This window comes from Crocodylus porosus, unplaced genomic scaffold (genome assembly GCF_001723895.1).
Source record: "Crocodylus porosus isolate Cpor-Errol unplaced genomic scaffold, CroPor_comp1, whole genome shotgun sequence".
NCBI classification, from domain to species: Eukaryota; Metazoa; Chordata; order Crocodylia; family Crocodylidae; genus Crocodylus; species Crocodylus porosus.
Window position 1 is genome coordinate 8,485,234 of NW_017728943.1, and position 17,277 is coordinate 8,502,510.

The window sequence follows — 17,277 nt, forward strand, 5'->3', positions numbered from 1 at the left end:
CTCTCTTCACCTGCAGCAGTAAGCAGGAATATGCTAGTGTCTACACATGCAGGCATTATAGCACATTAAAGCAGTGTGTGGACTAAAGTTTGTCCCAAGTCAGTCCATACACATAAAGTTACTGGGCAGTAAGGTGTCTACATGTGCATTACTGCACAGTAACTAATTGGGTGTAAATTTGAGCTCTGCATGATGCAAGTATCAAATTTATGCTCAAGTCAGTGTAAGTCACCATATTTACTGCACAGTACGGGCATACGTGTGTAGATGTGTGTCCATACTATGCAGTCATTTCAGTTACTGTGCAGTAAATGTGAATGTGTAGATGCACCCTGTCTGTAGTTTTTTCTTGTGAATAGAAAAATGCAACATTCAAAGATGTCTGAATTTCAGAGATGGTTGAAGGATCCCTATGTAAATGGCCTTTAAAGGAATCTGGGTTCTTGAATATGAAAGGCATTATATAAAAGAGTCATTTTCTTCCAGGGGGATTACTGGGTTCCTGTGCTACCTGGGCTGCACTTGCTTTTTAACTCTTTGCTTCCTGTTCATGTAATCAGCTTAGCTCTGAGTGGTTAGGACTTCTTCCATGTGAGCTGTGTAAATAAACCACAGATCAGATTTAAGGAGCAGGTATGTGTTACCACATCTATAGCCAACTGCCTGGGGAAAATGACCTGCCCCCTTCAAAATTCTCTCCGCCTGGCACCCATCATTCCAAGGAAGAAGATGAAGGCTTTTGTTGTTTTTTCTTGTTAAAGAGATGATGACAAACCACAGAAATATTTGAGAAGGGCAATAAAAATGACTAATAGGCTGGGGGGACTGAACTGTGAGGAGAGGTGAAGCAACCTGTCTGTGTCTTGGGTGGCTAAGCATTGACTCTGTAGCATGATAAGCATCTTCAAGAAAAAAGGGGAATAGTTTAGGGAGTTCAGAAGGTGGAAGAAGAAGGTAAAACAGAGTAAAATGGAGCACCAGGAAGGCCAGACTGCCTTAGAGGGAATTACTCCTATTAAGCAAGATTTAGTTGCTTGGGAAATGATCTCTCTAGGAAGAGTGGGAGACTTGTTCATTGAGCTGGTTTAAAGACAACACAGGGACCAGTTTGTGGATGGGGAGTGGGAACTGCAAAGTTGTAGGCATAGGTAGACTCTCTGTTTAAACCTAGGTAAGTTTAAACCAATAGAAGTGTCCACACACAATCCTTGTGTAAACATAAAGTTGTACTGATATACCCAGAGCCGTGATTTTTATACGAATTCTACTAAGCCACTCTATTGTTAAATTCAAGCTAAACCAACAGAATCAAGGGCAATATTAAAATGTATATATAAAATTTTACTGATTTCACTAAATTCCATTTAAGGTAAGCTGATGACGTGTCTCTGTGTAGACAAGCTGACTAGCCACTTTTACCAACCATAAATATTCACATAATTTTGAATGATATGTGTGGTGTGGCAAATAACAGTGATTATCCTAATTATATTTTTATTATTGTCATTATTATTTTATCATTATAATTATTGTTATTATATTCCTGTGAACCAGTGCCCATGTTCTATGGAACCTTCTTTCTCAACCTAAAATTTATGTGATGCCAAAGCCTATGCTTTCATGACTGCTTTTTCAAGCAAAATGCCTTTTCCACATAAAATTCTAATGTAAAAGATAGTTATTAAGCTCAGTTCTGCTTTCAGCTGTACCAGGATAAGTTTGAAGTAGCTGGACTTGGCTAAGTACAGACATTCAAAAAGCTTGAGCCTGAATTGATTCAATCTTTGCAAGTTAGTTTAACCTGCATAGATTGAACTGAAAAGCAAGTGGATAGACATTCACTTTTGATTCTGAAAATGCAGCCACATGCCTGCAGTGGCTCAGGCTAAAAGCCGGGGGGCACTAGAGCAAGCCCTCCCTTCTCTTTGGCAGTGGCCAGAAGGCTGGAGGGAAGCTGAGCTGGGGGGGAGGGGGAAATGTGATCAGGTCCTGGCAGGCTGCTGAGTATGATTGGGAAGAGATTTAAACTGCCACCCTGGCCTGCATGGACCCCAGCCAGGGTCTTCCTGGAGGAGGAAGGAGGAAGAAGCCCTTACCAGGCTTTTCCAGTTGTTGGGGAGGCTGGGGGTTGGAGCATGGCCAGACCCCAGCCCCTGGCTGGCAACACAGGGTCAAACAGCGAGAGTGGGAGCATGGCCAGACCCCAGCCCCAGACCTGAGGCAAAGTGGGGGAGGAAGGGGGAATCAGAGAGAAGCAGGGCTGGCAGGGACCTACAGAAGTCTTCCTGTGTCTAGTCCAGCCCCTGCCTGAGCCCTGGCCAGCCCCTGCCCTACAAGGTTTGCTTGCAGTGCCCACAACTAAGAACACCCGCCGGGGGGCTCTGTACTGCTGGGGAGGAGGAGGAGGGGGAGAGCCTTGCTTGCTGCAGCAACTCCCTGACAGCCTGACCCGGCTTGGGCATGTGGTAGTAATCCAGGTGCACAGCTCCCATGGCCACAGCCCAAGCCACAGACATCTGGGAAGGGCCCTACCCCTATAGGGGCTGGGCTTGGGCTGTGGGGATGAGCTGGACCAACCTGCAGGTGCTGATGAGTGTGGGTGTGGAGGGGCCAGGCCGGGCTAGACTGCAGGGACAGGGCCCTTCTCAGTCAGCTGCAGCTTGGGTTGGGGCCACGGGAGACCTGAACCCAGATTACTCCTGGATCCCTGCACTCAGGCTGGGCCAGGCTGTTACAGAGCTGCTGCAGTGGGCAGTTTCTCCCCATCATTCTCCTCCCCTGCCATGGGGTGGGAGGCGGAGGTGGGGCTGTGTGCAGCATGGCTTCAGGGCTCAGGGCTGGAGGGGCATAGTGCTGGGCCTTGCTGTGGGGTGGGGGTGGAGAGGGAGAAGCCAGCCATAGGAAGCCCTTGATGACTTTTTTCCCCAGCAGTACTGAGCACCTGTGGCAGGTGTTCTCAGTTGTGTGCACTGCAAGCAAACCCTCCGCTCTTTAGATTGTGCTGGTATGGGAGGGTCTGGACAGGGCTTGAGCAGGGGTTGGACTAGACACTAGAGGACCTCTAGAGGTGCCTGCCAGCCCTGCTTTTCTGTGATTTCCCCCTCCCTCCCCACCTTCACCTCAGGCCTGGCCGTGGGGCGTGGCCATGCCCCCATTCTCACTGCTCGAGCATCAAATGGGGCAGGGAGAGAGAAAACCCAGACAGACCCAGGCTGGTGGTGGGAGCCGGGAGACAGGGGGGATTAACCCCCCCCCCACCCCTCAGGTTACCCTTTTCTGGCCATGTCCCTGTCCCCCACCCTACACACTTCTGCTGAGGGGGGTGCTTTGGAGCAGGGTTTACCATCTCCACACCCACCCCATCCCCTTCTCAGCTATCCAGAGCAGTGATAGTGCTCTGGCTAGGGAGGAGAGGGTTGGGGCCAAGCCTGCTCTCCTGGAGCAGACAGCTCAGCCCAGCCTAGCCCAGTCTAGAGCTTCAAAACATCCTGGGATGCTGGGGGGCTGTGAGTTAACTTAAAGCAGGAACGGGTCTGGGACAGATGTTCTATAAACCGGTTTGACCTAAATCAGTTAAGTCTGATACTACATTCAACCAGGTTTATCTTAAACCAGTTTCAGCCATTTTAAAAGTGGTTTATGTGCTCTGAACTTCTGTTCTGTTACAGGTTTAAGCTGGTTTCTGTTCACTTATACTGGTTCACATGTAACTTCTGTCCCTAGCTTAAGTCAATGAACTTATTCTTGATCTATATCCGTGTAACTGAGAGAAGACTGAGCTAGTTAACCATGTTAGTCTGAACTCAGAAAGAAAGCAGGGTAGAGACAGGCTAACTAAACCAAAGATGCAGAGGCTTTCATGAGCTTGAGTTCACTTTATAAAATGTTGTCCTCTCTTTTATTTACATAGAAGCTATGTTTCTAATGACCAGCCTACAACCTGAGTAGTGGAAGCCCAGCTTGTATTTTTCCTGCTTGCCCCTCTTTCAGATCCTATCCCTGGAAGGGCCATACACAGACTGGGAGGCTGAATCATTCTGTTTCTATTCATGAACCCAGGGTGTCTCCCAAATCAGAAGAACCTGACTTGTGTCAGCCATGAAGTTCTTCAGCCCTTTCTTATTTCCTTCAGGTCTCTGCTGCTGCCCTGTGGCCATTTTGTTTCATTGCGTTAGATTGGATGTCTAAAAAAAAAATGATTGCTCCATATTTTTCTCAAAAAAATACCTTTCTAATTTGCACTGGTTCCAAGCTGTTGAACTGCGTTTCAGGTCAGGGAAGAAAGAAGGTGTAGCTGAAAGGAGGAGGTGCAGTGATCTGAGGACCTCTCGCCTTGTGCTGAGTCCTGCTGGGTGTCTCAACATGGAGCAGTTTGGCAGTTTTTATTAATTAAAAAATATGACTATTTTTCCTAGGTCAATTCACATTGACTCAGATCTGCCACTTAAATATACTCCATCAAGGAACACAGACCCAGGGACCTTTATGTGGAGGGTAGAACACATGTGGGTAAGGGTTCATAGACCTGGTAATGTTTTCACTCACTAATTTTTGCAGCTTTCTGGATTATAAATGGGGTTATAGGCACTGCAGCAACAAGCAAAGGGGCTAGAGCAGTGGTTCTCAACCTTTTTAGATTCTAAGTACTCCTTGTTAGACTCAAGGAACCATTTGGAAAGTGCCAGCTCTTAGCTTCCACTCATTTTTTGACTAAGGAAAGATAATAGACCAATTCTTCTGTTGCAAAGACCTCAGAAAGATTTCAACAGGTCAGTCAGAATATTTCCCTAATTGAGTGGAATGCAAAATCCCTGGGTTAATCTTGTGAATCATGTGTAAGGCATCTGAACACCTTACTAGTATTAAGCAGCACTCTACAGCACCATTTAAAGGATCTAACTGCACATCGGTTGAGAATCACTAGACTATAATGTTGGATTATCAGGGAGGAAAACTTGTTCTCTTGTTGCGAAGTGTAGGGTGAACAGATCCCCCCTTCCTGTCCATGGGGTATGTTTGCAGACCATGCTCGCTGAATTTCCTGTCTCCCTGGCAGCAACTACCTAGAGGAATCTTGAGCCATCTTCCTTTGCCTATATATTACTTGGGATGAGATGCAGGATAATTTGCATGCCTTCCAGCCCATCTGCAGGCTGCAGGCAGGTCTTGTTTTCTTACAGATTATACTAAAATATTACTGAGCTTTTTAAGAAACTAAATTAAAGCATTATGATAAAGAGCCAGCTAGCATGTATGCAATACCGCCCTTTGCTGGATAACATCTGAACCACTCAGCTGTCTGCCATATACTCTGTACTTCTACCAGCAGATTGATTCCCTGCTAGCTCAAAAGGGCTTTGAGATTCAGGTAGCCTGAGGTCTTTCTCACTGTGAATGTCATAGATGGTCTGAATTTTTTACAGTCCTTGAAATATACGGTAGTTTTGTGTGAACAAACCTGGAATGGCTTGCCAAACAATTCAGAGAGCTGTTCTGGCAGGGATGAGGTATCTGTTTTCTAGTAATAACTACAGTTATAAAATGCCCTTCCCTTGGCTGGAGTAATTGCAACACTGACTATAAAACTATCCATTTACATTTATGACTGTTGTAACCAATACAGTTTTTGAAGGAGCCCTTTGCCAATGCACTCTAGATGCTGCACAGTATAAAATAAAATATTATCATTGCAAATATTGTCAGATGCAATAAATTTTACTTCCTCAATCATAATGTTAATATATTATTTATCATCAAATATACCAGACAATTGGAATTATCTTAGGATGCTCAACAGAGCCTGGGTGAAATGTTCATGTAGGAAAAGGTTGTTGCGAGAGTTAGATCAGTGATTCTCAGTCATTTTGGACTCAAGGCTCACCTTGAAAAATGCCATCTCTTAGTTTTCATGTGTTTTTGACTACTAAAAAATAACAGCAGTTCTTTCGTTGCAAAGAATCATTGGACATGTTCTGATACTTCCTTGTGGGGCTAATTGAGAGCAAGGTACCATGATGCTGACAGGCTCATTCAAAATGCAGATAGAGTCATAGAGGTATTGCTTTATGTCTACGTTTGAGACTGATGCAAGATTATTCCACCAGACTGAAACATCGCAAGCCATGGGACAACTGTGTCTGCCCTGGGGAAGCTGTTCCAGTCTGAGGGATTCCTCCTCACTGCCTGACGGCTCGTTTTCACCTCTGAAAATTATTTACCTCCCTTCCTATCATTCAAGCACGTGTAATCACCCATAATGTGTTCCTCATGGTAGAGAAGAGACCAAACTTACCTGCAAATGATGCTGGATACAGGTGGACCCTGGGGTCTCCATGGGGGCTCTAGTTTCCACATCCAGTGGCAAATAGCTTTGTGTTGTTCAATGTACCAAATAGGGTCTCCCTAAATTCAGGTTCAGAATACACTGCCACCACGGAGTGACCTGTCATAGTTCTCCCTTTGGCTGTCCTAGGGACATTTAATTGTTTCACTTTTCTGTTTGCAATCATTGGCCCGAGCTGTTTGTGTTGCTCACTCTGCATGCCTTCCTGTTTGCCAGTGGACATCAATTCAAAAGTACTGGCAAAGCATGTAGTGAAATAAAAGCACCTCAAATATGGCCGGGTCTGGTTTGAACATGCTTGGAGGAGAGTGGGGGGAGTGGGGAATGGCAAAGGGAGATCACAGAACCACAGAGAAGTAAGGCAGTAAAGAGTCTTGAGAGACACAACACCAGATGCAGTTGAGTCTGGCTTTGGAGCCAAACTCCATTTCACCAAAGATTAGGAATATCCAAGTGGAAGAAGGTTTTTCATCTGAGTTGTTTAACGGTCTTGTGGCAATTCTTCTCCTGCCTTGCAGCTGCTGAGGGTTCTCCTCTGCAGAATATGTATGGTAAAACAATCAGGCTGCTGAGTTTTAGCTACATCCCTACAAACTAAACACTGTTTCTCCCAGCTTTGCCTGAGACTGTGCTTCTTGAAGTGCCCACAATCAGTGCCTGCATCTGTCTTCCAAACTAGTGAAAGCCATGACAGCAACTTCTGCACAGCACCATGCATGGTGGTGTTGTAGACTGTGAAGTCAGTATTTTCCTATTTTCCTTCTGTATTGGTGGGTGTATTCCTCTTCTAAGAGGCCTTGAAATAGATGATAGCAAGAGTTGTTTTCAGACATGTCTTCCCTTTTCCAGAAGTCCTTCTCCTGGCATGGCAGTGAACAGGTAGAAGGTCAGTGGAGCCTCTTTGGATGGGCTGTGTTGGTTTCCTGCTGGTTCCCAGGTGTAGCTAGAGGACTGAAGCAGTTTTCCAGAGCCCTTCCCAGCCATGTAGGAAACCTCAAATGAGCTGGGACAACAAGCAGGAAATAAAAGGAAAAATCCCACCTGAACCAAGTCCTTAGGAGTTGTGTTGGGTTATGTCTCAGCTGGGAAACAACTTCTTGAAACATGCCAGTAGGAGGTGTGTCAAGCATGTCCTGACCGTGAGATGTTTGAACCACCTTAGCAGAAGCAGTGGTCAGTAGAGCTGGTTTGGGAGTTTATATCTGTACAGGTTTCCCTCGCTTTATGTGGGTTCTGTATGTGCAAATTCACCCTTATGATAATGATCCTTTTCATACCAAAAAAACTGTTATATGCAAGGTAAATTCACTCTTATGTGATCAGAATGGTGGAAGCCCACAGTTAGCTGCTTTGTGCGGTGCATTGTGGGAATGACGTGCACCAAAATATAATCTCCTGTGTGGATCTGTGCTCCCCGCTCATTGTCTACAACATGTGTTTTTGTAGTTATCATCCCCATTATGACAGTGCCCTGTGTGTACTGTTTGCTGTTGGTGAGTACCAAAATTGTCTTATAAAAGTGGTAGAAATGGGTCTGGGTGGCAGTACAGTTGAGGTCTTGGAATATATCCCTGTTTGTTACATTGTAAAGTGGGTTGGTTCCCTTTACGCGAATTCAAGTTATGCGCCGTTTTCCAGGAATGCATGTACAGAATAAAGCAAAGGAAACTTGTATATCTAATAGCATGCTCAGGAAGCAGTCTGACCCCTCATGAGTATGGAGAGCAACAATAGCCTCTGGTATCATGAGTGATCCCCCTCTGGAATCTGTCAAGAAGGTTTGGACCCTGAATCACCACTGAGTCCCTTGTACTAAGCAGCAGCTTTCCATGAAGCTTCAACTTTCATAGGCCCTCAAATAACATTCATCATCAATGTGCCTACCAGTAGCACATTATGCAGAGTAATACATATTTGGCTGTTTGCTCTCACAACCTCTCTATACTGCGTACCCTGCTATTGATGATGTTAGTGGAGGCAAGTCAAAGACAGGTGCCCTGCACTTCATGTGGAAAGAGCTGTTTCATGCAGTGGACCTTAGCTCCTCTAGTCTCTTCTCTTAGTCTCTCAAAGACTCAAGTGCTGGGACTTTGCAGTGCTTGTCTGGAAGAAGTTTCATAGACTTTTAAGGTCGGAAGGGACCTCAGTAGATCGTCAAGTCCGACCCCCTCCCCTGGGCGGGAAAGAGCGCTGGTTTGATTGTTCCAGATACTCTGCTAAGGCTTATTTGAGTATGTAACTATCTTTGCCTTTATTACTATAGTACATGTAATGGTTCGGAGGGTGGATGACAATTGTATGCAAGTGTGTTGAAGCCAAGAAGAAAAAGGAATTGGTTATGATAGCCTGAGGAAGTTTAGGTAGAGAAAAAGACAAAGTTGAACACAAAGCAAACATTGGGAACCTCGCCTCACAATGGCAGGTGTATTGCCACCAGGGAAAGTGGTAGAAGCCCAGTCATTTGGAATATACTTGCACCAGGCCTGAGAGCTGGCAGTAAACAAGGATGGGTCCAAGAGATCATTCTTGGAATTACAAATTGGTGTCACATTTCCTGGGTGTCTTTAGGAAGAGAAAATAATAACATAGGAATGTAGGACTGAAAGGGGCCTCATGAGGCCAGCTAGTCCAGCCCTGGGATGAAGGTAAGATCATCCTTGACTAAACCATCCCCATCAGGTGTATGTCAAGCCTGCTCTTGAAAACTTCCAGGGATGGAGATTCCACAACTTCTTTAGGGAGCCTGTTCCAATGCTTGACCACTCCCAAAGGCAGAAAGTTTTTCCTAATTTCCAATTTAAATTACTTGTGCTATAGTTTGAGGCCATTGCCCCTTATTCTGCCCCCCATGGCCACAGAGAAAAGTCTGTCTCCAGTTTCTTTATGCTTACCTTCCAAGTATTGAAGACTGTTGTCAGATTCTCCCACTCAGTTTTCTCTTCTCCAGACTAAATAGTCCTACTTCTTTGAGCCTGTCTTCATAAATTGTGTATCATTTTTGTGACTTGCTTGCTGGACTCTTCACCTTTTCCTTTCAGGCATTGGTTTTTCTCTTCCATTTTTCTCCCTAAAAGTCATTTCTTCAAGCATTGTCACCTCCCTCTAGGGTCGACACTGTAGAGGACAGTCCAGTTGTCGTCCAGTGATACAAAACCCGACCCCTGTATGTCCTCTATTTTATAAAGGCATTGGGTTTTGTATCACTAGAGGACAGAATAACAGGAAACCAGAATGTCCTCTGTGATGGCCACCCTACCTCCCTCTAAATTTCACAGGCTTGCATGGATTACAGCAGTTTCAGGTTCTTCCTCTTACCCTTCAGGGAGCTGAAGCTGGAAAAGCCTGTATTCTTTTAGAAAGTTCTCATTTCATTCCTTCCTGCCTGCTGGATGAGGAAGCCTCTCTCATCTCTAAATCCAGGGCTAGGGCTTCAGGTCACAGATAAGAGGCACTGGCAAATTTGGGGAGAAGTGGCAGGGCAGGCAGTGCTTGGTTTCTTGAAACCATCCTTATGCCTTCAGACAGCTGCAGGCCATCTGAGCCACCTCACAGACAAGAGACCCCTGCTCATGACCTGAATTTCCATACTTTGATATATTTGGTTTTGCAGAGATTTTTCAATCTGCGCAAATATTTTTGTTTTTGGTGGTGGCACCTCTGAGGGAGCTCAGATGCATCCAACATGGAAGGCCAGCTGGCTTGTGTCAGCATCCTCTCTTCGCAATTCCCTCTTTCTCCCATTTCCCTCCATCAGAACCACAGAAACAACCTTAGTGACACCTGCGACATCTCTCATCCTTGAATCCTAGCCAAGAGTCTCAAGCTGTTTAATGGGGCTGTCCAACTTTGAGCCAGTCTGGTGCTTTTCTCATGCGTCTGTTGCATGTCTGGAGCTGGGAAGGGAGAATGGTGAATTCAATGGCTGGTGGATCTTTTCTTGGCTGGAAACTCTCCTGAGCAGATACCAGTATGGGATTCACTTCTGCTGCCTTCTGTTCTTTCTTCCTTTCCTGACACCGCTCCCTTCTGGTTGTGGGGATGATATAGTGTATCCAGTTGCTAGCCCAAGAACAGGTTCAGCCCAGGCAATGGCAGTATGGTGCAGACATCCAGCCTGCCCCATCCAGCACCAGCATTCCAGTTTATGGGCTTAGTTCTTGGCCTTTTCGGGTGAGACTGATGGATATTCACAGTAGGAAAATGTCATTGTTTTAATGACATGAGCACATGTCCCCTTAAGAGCTAAGATGGGGGATATTTGTCCATTTTACACTAAGACCACCAAAATAACACCACTGTTATCTACTGTACATAAACAATTCTGAATTCTCTCCCAGCTAGCTTTGAACTCAGGGAAAATTTGGGACTGCTATTATTTGGGAGAATGGCTTATTTATTTGCTGCGCCCTATGCCAGGACATTACATTGACTATGTCTCATCTAGATTTCAAGTTGTCTGGCTTATTAGTTGAATACAGTACTGTTTATCTCATTGGGATTTTATTTTGTACTGTTGCTGAATGTCATGCCTGAGATTTTATTTTAAAATTTCTGTAAAAGCATAGATGCTGTGTTTTTAGTGTTAAGATATTTTAGGTTTGTGGATGGATGGTGTTTTGGGCTGGGTTTTGGGTTTTTTTAAGAACCTAAGAATTGCCATGCTGGGTGAGGGAAAGGTCCAGTCGGCCCAGTCTCTTATCTCCAGGAATGGCATGTGTTGAGTGATACATCCCCTGTCAAACCTTCCTAGTCCCAAGCAGATGGTTACATCCCCGACTGTGGTATTTAATAGCCCCTGATGGACCTGTGCCCAATAAATTGGTCTAATCCCTTTTTGATTAGGCCTTCTTTATTTCATTACATACATTGCTCTCACCCTCATGCTCCTGCTTTAGTTAGCCTGAAACCAGGAGCAAAGGAAGGAATTCCTTGTCCTCGCAATAAATCCCCTAACTGATCTCTGATTCTCAATACATAGTGGTGGAGTGATGTATTCTGGAGCATAGTTTCTGTCTAGTTTTATTGTTGTCTAGCAGATTATGGAGTGGGGGGTGTTTGTTGTTGCTGTTTGTTTTTTTACTTACAGAGTTTTTCACAGGCAATTGTTCTCTTCAATACTCAGCTCAGACTGTGTCTGCTTCATTTTCAGACCTGGAGAAGAGCACTGCCTGCTCCAAACCTTGTTTAAAACTCTCCCAACCATGCAGTTGGTCAAGTAAAAGATATCCTGCCCCCCAACTATCCCTGCATCTCTCAATAAGTAGCTTTCCAAAAAAAGGACTAGTTTTGTCCCCTCTTCTGTGGTATGGATTGCTTAATTTTTGTCAATGAAGGCATTCTTTTGACTGATGTTTGACCAAAGAAATTTGTCCTGAGCTTGTCCCTTTTCTACAGATACACTGTGACCATCCCTCATCAGCCCCGCAGGTGGACAGGCTGAGTTTATGGAGGCCAGAAAGAGCTGGGTGGGGGTGGGTCTTGGTGGAGTTTTAGTTTGCTGTCCCTAAATCATTTAAGGTGCATTACACTGCCAAATTTGCAACAGCAGCTGGAATTACTGTGCAATATGCCACCGACACATGCAAACACCAATGCCATTAAAGTAGTGCAAAGATTTAACCTGCTTTAAAGTGTTGTGCGCACATGCCCCTTGTTTCATCTACACATGGTCCATGATATCTGCAAATATCAGAAGGTGCAAATATCTGTGTGAGAGATAAATTAACACAGAAAGTAGGGCTAATGATTTTTCTTTAGACAAAGGGGACATTTTTCAGGTTGAGTGTGGGTAGGGACCATGGAGGAAGGGTTTCCCCATTTTAGTCTGGAGCTCTGAGCTAGACCTGTTTTCTAGGATCAGGTGGCTTAGCTCCCAGGATCCATTTCCTTTAGTGTGTGGATGGGGACTGGAAGCTATGATGCTTCCCAACCTTTCTTTGAATGTTCCCTATAGACCTGTGGAGCAGGACAGTCACAGAGGAAGTGGGACCCCCACTGTGTTATTGGAGCCCCCGTGTGTGCATGTATGAAGGCTTCATTTCTCCTTGCACAGAGCAGCAGATGCCAGGCAACTACCAGAGACGCATTCCTGGATCCTGCAAAACAATGTAGTGGGTGTTACTGCTATATGGCCTTACTTTATAAGAGGGCAGAGATTATACAGCTCAGAAGACTGAAGGGATGGCTGCATTGGCTAGAGTGGTGTATAGCAGGCACCGAGCAGGCTTTTCTCTTCCAGGGCACCTAGTGTTGACCTGTATCCCCCTGCTCTTCCAGCCTCGGGTTCTTCCCTGTAGTTGTGCTGTGTCAAGTCAGCATTGAGGGGTAGATCCCCCCCTTTCCTATTGCATTCCCTCACCTCAGGCAGCTGTGATGAAGCCCCTGTATCAGTGCCGTAGTGGGGGGCGGGGGGCAGGGGGGAGCAGGGCATCTGCCCCGGTGCTGAAGCGAAGGAGTGCCAACAGGCACTGCCCAGCTGGGGCGAGGTGTGGGATGCAGCCACTTGAGGCTCATTTGGGGGGGGCGCAGGGACAGGGCAGCTCCTGCTGCTGTGTGCCCTCCTGGGCAAACATGGTAGGGGAAAGAGCCCCCCAGATCTCTGTGAAGGGCAAGGGCGGGCTGCCACTGTGGGCTTTGCCCTGGGTGCCAAACTGCCTTGCCACGGTACTGACCTGTATTCAGAATTACAGCCTCTTCTCTTGTTTTCTGGCTTGCTCCCGCCTGTGGTCCTGCCAATGACCTCAGCCCTGCCCTACTGTTCCTGGCCTCCTGAGCATGGCTTGTTGCACCTGGGGCTGCTGGAGATGGCTCATGCGTGAAACGTGACACCGCTTGTCATTAGTACATTTCCTTGGGCTATCACCTTGTCTTACTTAAAGTTAATAAGCCGCTGATGAGGAAGCTGCTTTTTGGCTTTGGCAGGCGAAGCTGGCAGGATGAGTCCATGCAGAGTCCCTGCACTGCCGTGTCTGTCTCCTCACATTTTAGTTAATTACAGCAGGCGCACTGCCAACCCCTTTTTCCCTTTAGTTTTTTTATTTGCATTAACAATGGTGCCTTTATTTTCAAACATTCCAGTGTGATCATTACACGCCACATTAAGATGGAGCTTCCTTGGCAGCTAATGAGAGCTCTGGGCAGATGCAGGGTTTGGCTCTCCAATAGCTTCCTCTTTGCATTCTGGGTGTGTGGTCCAGTGGTTAGAGCAAAACTTCAGGAGTGCAGACAACTTGGGTTCTGCTTCTGGCTCTGCCACTGACTTGCACAACTCATGAAATCACTCTGTGCTTCAGTTGCCAGATCTATCAACTGAAGGAATCAAGACCCCACCTTCCAGAAGGTGTTCTGAGGCTTGACTTGATGACTTTGCACCCCACAACTATAGGGTGCTAAGTAAATGCAAAACATCATTGTTCTGCCATTGATGTCAATGGGAGTTACTCAGCCCTCGAGTAAGAGAACAAGCCTCCAGAGAGCAGACATGCAGAGTAAAAAGGTGCTGTTTTATATCCCAGTCTCCCTAATTTGGCCAGGCAGATTGTTTTCAGATACTGTCATTTTCTAGAGAGTTGCAGTCCTAGCCACTCACCTGCAACTCAATCACAATACAAGTTTCCCTTGCTTTATGTGTGCTCTGTATGTGCAAATTCATTCTTACATGATATGACCCTTTTTATACCAAAAATTTGTTATATGCGAGGTAAATTCACTGTTATGTGATCGGTGTGGTGGAAGCCCGCAGACAGCTGCTTTGTGCAGTGCATTGTGGGAGTGATGCACACCAAAATATAGACTGTGCTCCTCGCTCATTGTCTGAGACATATGTTTCTGTAGTTGCCATCCCCATTATGATAGCACCCTGTGCTTGTGTGTACTGTCTGCCATTGCTGCGGACCAAAATTGTCTTGTAAAAGTGGTAGAAATGGGTCTGGAGATCAGTCAAGTCAAGGTCTTTGAATGTATCCCTATTTGTTATATTGTAAAGTGGGTACCCTTTATGCGAATTTGAGTTATGCACCTTTTTCCAGGAACACGTGTACAGCATAAAGCGAGGGAAACCTGTATGCTACCACACACAGCCACATCCTCTGCTGTCGAACCTCTCTCCCCAGTCTCTGGAGTCCCATATACCAAAGCCTGAAACTATTTTCATTAGGCTTGACCTATGGGAGCATTCACACTCACACAGTGAACTCCTACAATTCTGTGTCAGGAAGCATGGGGCTCACTGTAAAAACTCAGAGTGATTCTCCAAGGCATTTCTTCTTGTATTGCTCCAGAGTCATTGTCAGCAATATAGTGGGGATATCCCCACTGGGCCACAGAACTTCTTTAGCATCTCTTGTTACAAATACTTGCTTTTTTGCTTGCCTAGAGTGTGTGAATGATTTCCTTTACTTATTTTACTATTCCAGCCTGCATTCTACACTCACCTGGATTCCAGGGGCCTGCTTAGGCTGTCATTTTACACCCATGTTAATCACAAGTAACTGCACCGAAATCAAAGGATTTACACCTGGGCAAAATTGGTGTGAGATCAGAATTGAGCCCAGAGTGTTACGCGGTGTCAGTCAACTGTGCATTTCCATCTGTCAGAGAGAGATAAGCATGGTTGTTGGCCCTCTGCTTTGACAAGAGTTACTGATCCGACATACCACACTATAACTGTAAGATTTGCAAGTGAATTTGAAATGGAAATTGAGCAGTTTGTAGTCATCCAGAGAATGGATTGAACTCTACTTGCATGTTCAAAAGTAGCCTGTTGGATGAGCTGTGGGCTTGGCAGCATGGGGATCAGGAGTAATTTGACACCTGTTACTTGGCAAAGTCCAAATATCAGTGATTTCCAGACAAATATTATAAGTGTTGTAGAAATTACCTGGAACCATAAGTTATTAGCTGAGCCAGAATTATATTCCCTTTGTGAGTGCTGAGGTGAAAGAAAGCCTGAGGAAGGGTAGTGTGATAGACAAAAGTGTGCTTATGTCTACACCAGTCATACAGCTGGTCCAATAAAAGATATCACCCAAGAATTCTTGCTTCTCGTATTTCCTTTGTGATATCTTTTGTCAGGACTACAGTCTTTCTGAAAGTGAGCTGCACTCTCTTTACTTATACAAAGAGACTGGTCCACTGAAAGTGCACTGCTCTTGGGTGTGCGTGTCTGTCTCAGTCTGTTAACATTTCCCAGTTGCGTGCTACCTTGGTAATAAAACACTGTGTTCTGTTTTGAAGGCTCTTTTATTGACATGGCAGAAATCCTTTCCTATGTGTAATAAGGTGGTAAACTACCATATTTTCTTGCTGCAGGATCTGGGAGTCTCCCCTGCTTCGAGCAGCAAAGGAGAATGATGTTCAAGCCATCCAGAAGCTGCTTGCCTGTAGTGCCTCTGATATTCATCAGAGAGGTAGGGGCCACCCTCCACTAATTAGTGATAGATAGGTAACCTGCAAGGAGATGAGGCCCTGGGACTGGAGGTAGGAGGTTAAAAATGTTTCCAAAACCATAGCTGAAAGTGACATTGCTAGGTTGGGAGAAAAGTGGGATGCCCTGAGATTTGGTCCTTTTGGTAGAATGCCTCTCTGCAAGATTTGCAGAGGAATGTATGACCCCCACAGAGATATATGACCTTCTCTGTCTAGGTGCCACAGGGGAGACAGCCCTTCATGTGGCTGCGTTGTACGATAATGTGGAGGCTGCACAGATTCTGATGGATGCTGCTCCTGATCTCATCAATGAAGCCATGACATCAGAACTCTATGCAGGTAAGAATGCCAAAGTGAGCCGGCAAGGGTCAAGAGCCCAGGCTGGGAGTCATGTGATACAGTATCTGTGCCCATGTTACATTTGTTTCCATATTCTAAAGAGCCCTTTATAAATGACCTGTTTGAGGAGTCATTTTTTACTGCTCCATCACAGCACTTTCAGCACCCTTAGGTTATTTTGATTCCCAGTAGGGCTCCAGGAACCAGAATTTATGCTATGTGCCTTTGAAATAGGTGCATGTAAAAATTCACTTCATCCTGGAAGGATATCCTCTTACCAGCTCCCACTCAGGGCTCAGTGAGTATGCCCTGACTCATAACTAAGCAGAGTCAAGTTTTGCATGGGAAAACCTCCAAGTCTAAGTGTTGGGGAAGTAGTATTATTTTACAGGAATATAGGACTAGAAGTGGCCTCTTGGGCTGTTAAGCCTAGTACCCTGCAGTTTGCAGGCAACCATGTATCCAAAACGTGTCCTAAAAATCATGCACTTTAGTTCCTCACACACTACAGCCACAAAGCAGCCACAAAGTGCCACAGGACAGGCAAGGGCACTGCTGATTTCCTGCAACTAAAGTTAATAGATTAAGATATATCCAGATGGTCTTAGGAAGAGGAAGGTGTCTCTCAATGCAGAAGTAAGGAACAAAACCCCATAATCCTTTGCCGGTCTGACTTGACAGAAAAATTCCTTCCTGACCCCAAGTCTGATAACTGGTCTGGCCCCAAGCAGAAGATCAAGGCCCTCCAGCTAGGTATATGATAGATTCCTATGTACTGGCAGGAGCACCAGGCCACCCTATCCTAAACTCCCACCTCTGACTGTGCTCCTATGTCCAGTGATTCAGAAGGAAATGGGGAGGGAAACTACACATGCAGAAGTCAATAGTGTGTCCCACAGGCATCAGCAGAAGCCCATGGGATTTCCAGACACCTTTACTATGGGGATTGTAAATGTTTGACTTCTTATATCAATCCGAGAACACCGCTGTCCTGTTACACTGTCCTTTCCATAATCCTGTCAAGCTTCACCCTGAAGTGCTTCAGGTGCTTTGTTCCAACTGTGTTATGCAGAGAGCTATTTCAATCTTTGGTAGCTGATGCTGGTCCATCTGCATTCGAACTGAACTTGGGCCTGCAGAAAGTCAGGTTAGTGAGATCTGATACAGGA

The 17,277-nt window shown here is 45.6% G+C and overlaps 1 protein-coding gene across 1 annotated transcript in view; it reads left to right on the forward strand.

Annotated features, from left to right (window-relative positions):
• LOC109318994 (transient receptor potential cation channel subfamily V member 6-like) overlaps positions 1 to 17,277 on the forward strand; it is a 66,290-nt gene that overhangs the window by 25,628 nt on the left and 23,385 nt on the right. Inside the window, exons 2-3 of the mRNA XM_019548513.1 lie at positions 15,653 to 15,750; positions 15,986 to 16,108. Coding sequence (XP_019404058.1) covers positions 15,653 to 15,750; positions 15,986 to 16,108 — 221 coding nt within the window. The remainder of the gene's footprint in view (positions 1 to 15,652; positions 15,751 to 15,985; positions 16,109 to 17,277) is intronic.